This window comes from Anser cygnoides, chromosome 27, assembly GCF_040182565.1.
Source record: "Anser cygnoides isolate HZ-2024a breed goose chromosome 27, Taihu_goose_T2T_genome, whole genome shotgun sequence".
NCBI classification, from domain to species: Eukaryota; Metazoa; Chordata; class Aves; order Anseriformes; family Anatidae; genus Anser; species Anser cygnoides.
In genome coordinates, this window is record NC_089899.1 from 4,855,176 (window position 1) to 4,865,360 (window position 10,185).

Below are 10,185 nucleotides of genomic sequence, written 5' to 3' on the forward strand. Positions count from 1 at the left end.
CGGGCCTGGGGGGACACGGGGCTGGGGCAGAGAAGCCCAGGAATGGTCCCTCTGTGGGGGGAGGTTTCCTGCAGGCTTCAAGGCTCCGTGTCAGCGTGCCGTGCGCCCGTCTTCCCCCACACAGTGAGGCACCCCCAGGCTCTTGGGCAGGGACGGGGAAAGTCCCCCCTTGGGTGACACCAAGGGCTCGGAGCCAGCCACGCAGCTGCTCCTGTTCTCGGTGGCTTTTGTCACTGTCACAGGGCTGGGGTCCGGCTCTGACCCGGAGCCACCAGCTGCTGTCACCTCTGCAGGGCTCTGGGGCTTCTGGCGCTGTGTCGGTGCCACCGGCTCTCGGTCCCCATCCCAGTCCCTGTCCCTCCAAGCCAAGTGTGGCTCTGCCACCCCGCGGTGGCAGCGCGCCCTGTGCCAAGGGGAGGTGGCAGGGACGTGCGGGAGGCTGAAAGCCCCACTGGGTGATTTTTTTGCAAGGGGAGGCAGCCCTTGGAGGTGTATGGCTGGTCCCTATAACAGGGCTATGCGCACCCGGGGGGCTCAGGGCGCAGGGCTGCGTGTCGGAGCCGTGCATCGAGCGAGGTCCCTGGAGCCGGGTCCCCTTGGGCAGAGCCCCCCGCTGCTGCAGGGAAGGACGGGGCGGGTTGGGATGGGGCCATGGTGCTCACAGCAGGGTATTGACACCGGGCACCGTGGCACGGCTGGTGGGGGACTCTCCCGGACCCTCGCCCCAGGGAGGGGGCGGCCGGGGCTGGCACCCGGGGTGGGGGACACGGAGGAGGGGGCCAACACTCACGCCACGGTTGTTCTCTCCAATTGCTCCGCTCGCCCCTCAATGGCAGATGATTGTAAGTACGGCAGCTCCCTGTCTGTCTGTCTGTCTGTCCGCTGTGTGTCGGTCCTGGCCTCGCCGGTTCCTGTCTCGTGTGGCTGCCCGCGCCCTGCCCGCGCCCTCCTCTGGCCCCCTGCGCCCCGCCGGTCCCCGTCCTCTCGCTGCCCGCTTGGCACCGGCCCCAGCTGGGTTTTTAGTGGGGGGACAGAACCCGGACACTTTTGGGGTGCCTGGATTTGGGGGTGCAAGGCTCAGTGCTGGGGAGGGGACGGTGATGGGCAGCTGGGGCAGTGCCACGCGTTCGGGGCAGCCGAGGCCGGGCCGAGCCCAACTTCTTGCTCCGTGCCGGGGGGGGGGGGACGGGGGCCACTGGAGCCGGAGCAGGGCGAGCGGTGCGTGCCGGGCAGACGGCGGCTCTTCCTCACCCCTCGTGCCTCAGTTTCCCCATGGCCGGGCTGTGGCCGTGGCGAGGGCGGCGGCTCCCCGGCGGTGGGGAGCATCGTGCTGGGACACGAGGTCCCGGCCAGGCGGCTGGCAGCAGGCGCGAGGCTTTTCCCCGGGCAGGGTACCGGAGCCCGGACTCGTGGCTCCTTTTCTTGGCGCTGCTGCTGGTTCTCAGCACGGCTCAGACCGAGCGGCTTCAGTCCTTCCTCGTCTGCTTGGTCTGGGGCTGTCCAGGGCAAGGGAAGGGCCACGTCCCCCCCGGCCTGCGCCCACCTCGAGCACAGGAAGCACAGCAGCATGGGTGCGACCGGGTGCTGATCTGCGGGGACAAACACTCGTCCCTATTCCCCCGGTGCCTTTCATTTCCAACAGCAGCATTTGGAAAGAATTGGGGCCTGCCCCCTCCTCCCCCCCCCAACCCCACATCCCTGAGGGGGGGGTCTGTGTGGTGCCAGCTCTGTGGGGCACAAGGTCCTCCTGTCCCCCCATCACCCTGTGCCTCGGTTTCCTTCCAGGGTAGGAAACCCTCCTGGTAGCCCTGCTTGGCCCAACCGTGCTGCTCACCCCCCCCGCCTCACCCCTCATCCCCCTATGCCCCCCCACTCCTCTGCCCCAACCCCCCCACAGGCTCTCTCTCCCCCTCCGCTGCCCCCTCCTCATTTAGACGTGTTCCAGCCCCCCCCAGGAGGCTGCTGCTGACCCCCCCCGTGTGACCCCCGCTGTTTGCCCCATCCCTGCGGGGCCTGGGCACGGGGCCATCACTGGGACCAGAGCTCTGCCTGCAACCCCCGACTGTGCCCACCTTCCCGTGCTCTGAGCACCCATGGGTGCTGGGGGGGCACCGGGGGCTGCCTCCCCACAGCTCTGGCTGACTCCTGCTGCCCCACAGCCCAGCATCCCGTGGGGTCCTGTTCCCTCTGAGCCCAGCATCCCATGGGGACCAGTTCCCTGAGCCCAGCATCCCATGGGGACCAGTTCCCTGAGCCCAATATCCCACGGGGACCAGTTCCCTGAGCCCAATATCCCACGGGGACCAGTTCCCTGAGCCCAGTATCCCATGGGGGTCCAGTTCCCTCTGAGCCCAGCAGCTGCATCCCAGCAAGGACAGGTCCTCCATGGACCCTACATCCCAGCAGGAACCAGTCCTCCACTGGCCCAGCACCCCAGCAGGAACCAGTTGCCCTCAGCCCAGCCCCCCAGGGTGGGGACCAGTCTCCCATCAGCGCAACATCCAGCACCCCAGAGGGACCAGCCCCCCCCCCCCATCCCTTAGGAGCTCAGCGATGCCCTCGCCACCAGCCTGCGGCTCCCACGCCTTGCCCATGTCCCCCCCCCGCCCCATCCCACGCTGCCCCCCCCCCACGCCACCGCTCAACCTCTGACATTGCTTCTACAGGGCACGCTTTTGAGAAAACATGGCAAGGGGACAGAGAAGGTAAATAGCCCGTGGGCTCCGTGTGTGTCCTCGCCCCCGGGGCCACCCTGGTGGCCCCACGCCTGGCCCCCCCCCCCCACCGGGCCTGTCCGTGCTTCCTCTGTCGTGCTGTCTGGCTGTGGCGTGGTGTCGTGTCGCGCTGTGCCGTGTTGTCCAGGACGTGTGCGGGATGGGGCCGTGACCCGTGTCTGTGTGTTGGGGGGGGGGGGGGTTGTGCCGTGTGTCCCCCCCCCGCCTCCGTATGTGTGTGGGGGGTGTTTCCCGTCCCAGGCAGGCGTGGGCGACGCTGCCCCATGGAGCCGGGCCGGGGTGCTCAGCATCCTGCCGGGGTACGGGGTGCGTGAGCGCGAGGGAACCTGGGCACGAGCCCGTCCCAGTGCTGCTGGCCTCGGGAACGGGGCTCTGGGCTGTGCTGGGGGGGGGGGGGGGGGGGGGGGGTCAGGGTGCTGCTGGGATCCCCTGGATCTCTGCTGCCCCCCCCCCATCCCCATGCCTGGGGGCCCCAGCAAGGCTCGCCGAGCCCCACGATCCTCCCAAAAGCGTTTGTGCAGGCAGAGCAGGCAGGCGGGCTCTCCCTCCACCCAGGTGCTCCCCACCGCCAGGCTGGGGGCCAGCACGGCCCCCACCAGCCCCCCCCCCCCCCCCCCCCCCCACGCTCCTCAGCCCCGGGTGCCCCAAAGAGCCACACGGGCACCCTGCGGGGCGATGCCGCGGTGCCCAGCCCCGCTGTCCCCAGGCTGTGACTCAGGGGACACCCGGGTCCTGCCCCGCTTCGTCCCACTGCTTTCCTCCGCCGGCCGCGGGGGTGGCAGGGAGCGAGCCCCCCCCCCCCCCAATCCAGGGACGAGACCTGGCACGCTCATCGCAGGCTGCCCGCTGTAACTGTCCCTTGCTGTTCTCTTGCAGAGCAGGGTGAAGCTGCCCAGTCACACTGAAGTAAGGACACGGCTCCTCTGCTCCCCGTCCTTGTCCCGTGCGCTGTGGGGTGGGGGGGGTCCCGGCTCTGGAGCGTGTCCCGCGGGGGGGGTCCCAGCTCTGTAGCGTGTCCCGTCGAGCTCCGTTTGACAGCCGCATCCGTGGGCTGCTCGCCGGCCGGGGAACGGGGCCAGCAAAGGAAGGGTAAACGGGGTAGGAGTTGGGGCCACAAAAGGTTAATTTGGGGTCGGGGGGGGTGTTACAAAATGAAGGTGTGGGGGGCCAAACCCCTGCGTAAGGCAGCGGTTCGTGGGGGGGGTCTCATTGCTGGGAAGGACTGGAGCTGCTGGTGCTGGGAGGAGCCGGGACTCGCTGGCTCTGTCCCAGTTTGCCCAGTTGCACACTGGGAAGGGGAGCTGGGACTCAGCCTGATGAGCGGGTGCAGACCCGGGGGTGGGTGACGCCCCCTCCCGTGCCGTGGGTCTGCATCCCCTGGGGCCGTGCCAGTGCTGCCCGTGGGACGGCTTCGTGTCCCCGTCCACGGGGGCGGCACGGTGCGGGGCAGCTGGCGCCCACCGTGGGGACCGGTGACACCCAGCCGTGGTGTCCCCTGAGTGGGGGGGGGCAGGGGGGTGCCATGCGGCCCAGCCACCAGCACCATGAGGCACAGGGGATGGTGCCAGGTGCCACCGCTGTCCCCCTGCGCTCTCTCTGTCCCCCCACCCCCTGTTGTCCCTGCGGTGCCAGCAGTGCCCCGTGCTCGTGGACACAGACGCGGGTGCTTGGGGAGCAGGCTGGGACCCCAGGGCGTGCGGTGCCTGGCTCCAGGGTGACGTCCTGCCCTGGTGTCCCCAAACCCCCTCACCACCGTGCCCTGGGTGCTGGGCTCTTGGGGAAGCCCAGAGGGCTCAGAGGAGTCCCCCCAGAGCCTGGGGGGGCCGGGGAGCCCCCAGGCAGCAGCGCTCCCAGCCTCGCAGCCCGGCCGCTCACCAGCACCGTTCCCTTCTCTCTGCTCTCCGCAGGGCACGCAGATGATCTTCAACGCGGCCAAGGAGCTGGGGCAGCTCTCCAAGCTGAAGGTGAGGGCCGGGGGGGGTCCCCAGGTCCCCTCGGTGCTGGGGCGAGTGGCACTGTCCCCCTTGCAGGGTGCCGTTGGCCAGGCCCCTCTCTGAGGGCAGGATTTGTCCCCGGCAGGACCACATGGTGCGGGAGGAAGCCAAGAGCCTGACCCCGAAGCAGTGCGCCGTGGTGGAGCTGGCCCTGGACACCATCAAGGTGAGGGCACCCTGGGGCGCAGCGGGGGGGGATGGGGGGTGCCCGTGGGGGTGTTGGGGGGGGGGGGGCAAGCAGAGCCCCCACCCCATGGCCATCCGTCCCTGCAGCAATACTTCCACGCCGGCGGCGTGGGGCTGAAGAAGACCTTCCTGGAGAAGAGCCCCGACCTGCAGTCGCTGCGCTACGCCCTGTCCCTCTACACCCAAGCCACCGACCTCCTGATCAAAACCTTCGTGCAGACGCAGGCTTCGCAGGGTAGGACCCCCCCCACCCCGGGCCTGCTTCTCCCCCTCCCACCCCTCCCAGGGCCGTATCCTGCCCCTGTCCTGGTGGTGCTGGGGTCCTGGAGGCTGCGGACGGGAGGCTGGGGTGGGTTTGATGAGTTTTGTGGATAAAGAGGGACCGTGGGGTGCCTGGGGCAGCCTCGTCCTGTCCCGTCCCCCCCCCAGGAAGAGGAGCGTGGCCCCGGTGCCAGGCTTGTCTGCGCCCCCGGGGCGCGCGTGTGCTGTCTGTGCGTGTCCCCGAGGGACGTCCGTCCGTCCGTCCGTCCTGTCTGTGCCTCCTGTGCCAGCCGTCCGGGGGCCGGCGGGGTCCCACGGGTGCCCGCAGCACCCCAGGGTGCCGGGGCGGTGCCCGGCGCCACCGTGTCGCTGCAGTGTCGTCCGGCTGTCGGCCGTGCGTCTGTCTGCCCGATCTGATCTCTCTTTCTCTCTCTTTCTGTTCCCCCCCCCTTCCTTTTGCTGTCCCCCCCCCACGCACGTTGTCTCCTTCTCCTCTCTCCGTCCGCTCCGTGCCGTGTCTCCGTCTCTCTCTCTCTCTCCTTCCCACCAGTTCATGGTGGAAAAGGTGTTAGGTTTACCCTTAGTGAAGAGATTTATCCTGAGAAGGGTAGGTGCACCGCTCGCCCGCCCCAGCACCCTGCCTGCAGCCGCCGGCCTGGGCTAGTAACCGTCCCCCCCACCCCCCCCCTCCCGCCAATATCTGTGCCCCCACCCACCCCAACTGAGCGCAGCCGCTTTGGGCTGAATCGGGAGGAATTTGGGGGCACTCAGCCCCCTCCCCATCCCCGCAGCTGGAGGTGCCGGCGCTCACCTTCACTCGTGAGCTCGGGGCGCCCCCACGTTGTCCCCAGAGCTGCTGCTGGGGGGGGCACCTGCCACCACCCGTGGCCACCCCCATGTCCCCCCACCCCGTTGCCAGAAGGACCATTACTAGCCTTGCTCCGGCGAGCCCCAACCCCTCGAGGAATGAGCACAGCCCCTCCTGGGCCCCGCTTGGCCTCCATCGCACACCGCCGGGGTGGGGGGGCCTGGCCTGCACCCCCCTGCTTGGCCTCCTGCACCCAGACCCCCCCCCCTTGCCCTCCATCGCCTCCATTCCAGCTCAGCATGCGGCGCTGCCCAGGCAGGGGTGCCCGTGGGGACGGGGTGCGGGGGGGCATGGGGGGGGGCGGAGGATGGAGGATGGAGTTTGGCATGGCCGCAGCGCTGTGCCCCCCCCCACGCCGTGCTGTGACACCCGGGGATGTGTCCTTCTCGCTCTTATTTCCTTCCCACCAGCTCGGTCGGATCCCCTGAGCCTGCCTTGCCCCACCGAGCCTGGCCCCCCCACCCCGCCTTGCACCCCCTCCTTCGCCCATGGGTGCATGCACGGCTCAGGGGTGGGGTGTGGGGGGGTTGCAGGTCACCAGAACCCCGGGGCTGGATGTGGTCCCCGAGCCGGAGTGGCAACGTGGGACCACTAGTGGGCCTGGTGGTGGCACAGGGGCTGGGTCAGGTCCCCTGGAGCACTGACCCCCCCCCCCCCAGCCCACAGCAGGGACCTGCCCCACCGCCACCCCCACCCCGTCCCACCTCTGCCCCATCTGGGCAAGGGGCTGGGGTCCAGGACCCACAGACTGGGGGGGGGGGGGGGGGGGGGGGAGGGCAGCAGTGACCCAGCCGCCCCCAGCACCCGTTGTGGCTGGGGCCACATCGGGACCAACCCGTCTGTCCCCACCCGGTGGCGGGTGACCTGCCTCCTCCAGCGAGGTGGGTGGCAGGCAGGGGACACTGGGGACATGGGGGGGGGGGCTGGCACTCACGCTGCCCCCCCCCTCGGCCACGCAGGCTCTGGCGTGGACGACCCCGTCGGGGAGGTGTCCATCCACGTGGAGCTCTTCACGCACCCCGGCACCGGAGAACACAAAGTCACCGTTAAAGGTGGGTGCTGGTGGCCTGGATGGCAGGGGACCGGCGGGTGGCAGGGGACCGGCGGGTGGCAGGGAACCGGCGGGTGGTGGGGGACCGGCGGGTGGTGGGGGACCGGCGGGTGGCAGGGGACCAGGGGGTGGCAGGGGACCGGCGGGTGGTGGGGGACCGGCGGGTGGTGGGGGACCGGCGGGTGGCAGGGGACCAGGGGGTGGCAGGGAACCGGCGGGTGGTGGGGGACCGGCGGGTGGTGGGGGACCGGCGGGTGGCGGGGGACCAGGGGGTGGCAGGGGACCGGCGGGTGGTGGGGGACCGGTGGGTGGTGGCACCCCGTGAGCCTCCCGTGCCTCCTGCACGCAGTGGTGGCCGCCAACGACCTCAAGTGGCAGACGTCCGGCATCTTCCGTCCCTTCATCGAGGTCAACATCATCGGGCCCCACCTCAGCGACAAGAAGAGGAAATTCGCCACCAAGTCCAAGAACAACAGCTGGGCGCCCAAGTACAACGAGAGCTTCCAGTTGTGAGTGGCGGCCCCCGGGGACGGGGACGCGGGGATGGGGATCCCTGGGGACAGGGGGATGGAGACACAGGGCTTGGGACATGGGGATGGGGACCCCAGGGGACATGGGAATGAGACACGGAGATGGGGAGCCCTGGGGACACAGGGATGGGGACACGGGGATGGGGACATGGGGATGAGGACCCAGGGGTGGAGATCCCTGGGGACATGGGGATGGGGACACAGGGCTTGGGACACGGGGATGGGGACCCCAGGGGACAAGGGAATGAGACACGGAGATGGGGGCCCCTGGGGACACAGGGATGGGGACACGGGGATGGGGACATGGGGATGAGGACCCAGGGGTGGAGATCCCTGGGGACATGGGGATGGGGACACAGGGCTTGGGACACGGGGATGGGGACCCCAGGGGACAAGGGAATGAGACACGGAGATGGGGGCCCCTGGGGACACAGGGATGGGGACACGGGGATGGGGACATGGGGATGAGGACCCCTGGGGACATGGAGATGGGGACGCAGGGATGGGGACCCCTGGGGACAGGGGGATGGGGACGCTGTGCAGCTTCAGCTGTGTTTGCTCATCCCTGCCGGGACATTTTGGATATTTTCTCCTTGGCAAAAACTACACGGGGAAAGCAGGAAAAACAAACAACCAAAAAAAAAAAGGATTTTTGGGGGGCAGGGGGTCAGCACCCACATGCGCCGCTGTCTCGGAGCCCCCTCCCCGTGCCAACGCCGCCTGTCCCTTGTGCCCCCCGCAGCACGCTGGGGACGGAGACGGGCCCCGAGTGCTACGAGCTGCAGGTGTGCGTGAAGGATTACTGCTTCGCGCGGGAGGACCGGACGGTGGGCATCGCCGTGCTGCAGCTGCGCGACATCCTGCAGCGCGCCAGCTGCGCCTGCTGGCTGCCCCTGGGCCGCCGCATCCACATGGACGACACCGGCCTCACCGTGCTCCGCATCCTCTCCCAGCGCAACAACGACGAGGTGGCCAAGGAGTTCGTCAAGCTCAAGTCCGACACGCGCTCGGCCGAGGAGGGCAGCAGTTAAATCCGCCCCCCCCCCCCACCCCCGGACCCCCCCTCCCAGCCCAGCCCCTGGCCTGCAGCGTCCTCCAGCCACGTATAAGCCATAAGAGCGGCCACGAGAGGAGGCGCCTGCCCGGCCCCGGTGTGGGGTGGGGGGGGTGCAGGGGCAGCGTTGGACCCCCCCCCGTCCCTCCCCTGGCTGGGCTCGCTGGGTGGTAGCGCTGAGCACGAGCACCCCCCCCCGTCCCACCCCGATGGGGCTGGGGGGCTGCAGGGAAGGGCTGGGCCCCAGGCTGGGCAGTGGGACGGCTCTGCCCCTTCCCGGCCTGGGATGGAGGGACCCCAGTGACCCATCCCCATCCCACCCGGCCCAAAACCTCATCGAGCGACACAAGGGAAGCACTGGGATGGGGGGAGTGGGAGGCTGGGGGGGGGGGGGGTCATCCCAGGCTGGCACAGCGCGATGGCCCCTTGTCCCCCACCCGGTGTTACCAGGGGCAGGGCCCCCCGCCCAGCGCCCTGTACATATGTAAATAGCTGTACATACACGGGGCAGCAGGACGCGGCTGTGTCCCGCACCCCGAAGGGCTATAGGGGCTGGGGGGCCGGTGGGCACAGCCCTCGCCACAGAGTCCCCCCCCCCGGCCGGCGGCGGCACCACCAGGGCCGGGAGCAGCAGGGAGCAGCCCCCGGCCCCTATCCTGTCTTCCCTGCCTGGCCGCCGTGCGGGTGGCCCCGCTGCCCCCCCCCCAGGGTGCCAGGGTGGAGGGCAACCCACCCCCAAGGGCTGGGGGGCACCCATCTCCCTTGGCTCTGGTGAGCAGGGACTGCCCACCCCCACCCCCCCCATGTGGCACAAGGTCCCTGCAGCAGCACCCATGGGACCTCTTTGGCACAAGCAAGACCCTCGCCCCCCTCCCCGATAGGACCCCCCCCATATTTCCCATTAACCACCATTTCTGTGTGATCAGTGGTGTGCGTGTCTCAGGGGGGTGGACAGGGAGCACAGCGTCCCCCCCATGCTGAGAGGGACGGCCACCCCTCAGCACCGGGGGGGACAGAAGCCTGAAGCCCCCCCCAGGCCAATATATACCTCTCAGCCCCCTCCCCACCCCAAAACAGGGTAACCCAGCCCCCCCTCCCGGTCCTTTTTCTATAGGATTTGCCTGGGACCAAAGGGTTTAGGAATCCACTCTCATTTCTGTTCAATGTTTACACCCCTTTTCTAACTGCTGCTCCCGGGGGGGGGGGGAAGCCCCCCTCCCCCCCCCACCAAAAAAAATGTGCCCCCTCCCCACCCAGTCCTGTTTGGCATGTGATTGAACCGACCACCCCGCTCCTGTACCCGTGTCACCGATGCCCCTGTGTCTGTACCTCCCCCCGCCGCGGGGGCTACCATGGATGCATGACCGTGAGATGTTTTGCACTATTTTGACTTTTTTGGGCTCTGTAAAAATATTTTATTATAACTGACATTAAAAAGCACACCCTTGGCTGTGGCTGCGGGTGCTGGGGGGAGAGAGGAGCAGGCACCCAGGGGCTCCCCATCCC

At 69.2% G+C, this 10,185-nt stretch overlaps 1 protein-coding gene across 12 annotated transcripts in view; it reads left to right on the plus strand.

The window, feature by feature from the left end:
- UNC13A (unc-13 homolog A) overlaps positions 1-10,127 on the plus strand; it is a 32,052-nt gene extending 21,925 nt beyond the window's left edge. For 3 of the 12 annotated variants that reach the window (XM_066983759.1, XM_066983760.1, XM_066983766.1), the window contains 9 exons: positions 2,667-2,705; positions 3,612-3,641; positions 4,643-4,699; positions 4,815-4,895; positions 5,003-5,150; positions 5,727-5,783; positions 7,004-7,096; positions 7,445-7,604; positions 8,368-10,127. In XM_066983759.1, the coding sequence (XP_066839860.1) occupies positions 2,667-2,705; positions 3,612-3,641; positions 4,643-4,699; positions 4,815-4,895; positions 5,003-5,150; positions 5,727-5,783; positions 7,004-7,096; positions 7,445-7,604; positions 8,368-8,656 (954 nt within the window). In that variant the 3' untranslated portion in view covers positions 8,657-10,127. The remainder of the gene's footprint in view (positions 1-2,666; positions 2,706-3,611; positions 3,642-4,642; positions 4,700-4,814; positions 4,896-5,002; positions 5,151-5,726; positions 5,784-7,003; positions 7,097-7,444; positions 7,605-8,367) is intronic. The other 9 variants (XM_066983763.1, XM_066983764.1, XM_066983769.1 and 6 more) reach the window with 4 other exon arrangements.
- The last annotated feature ends 58 nt before the right edge of the window (positions 10,128-10,185 follow it).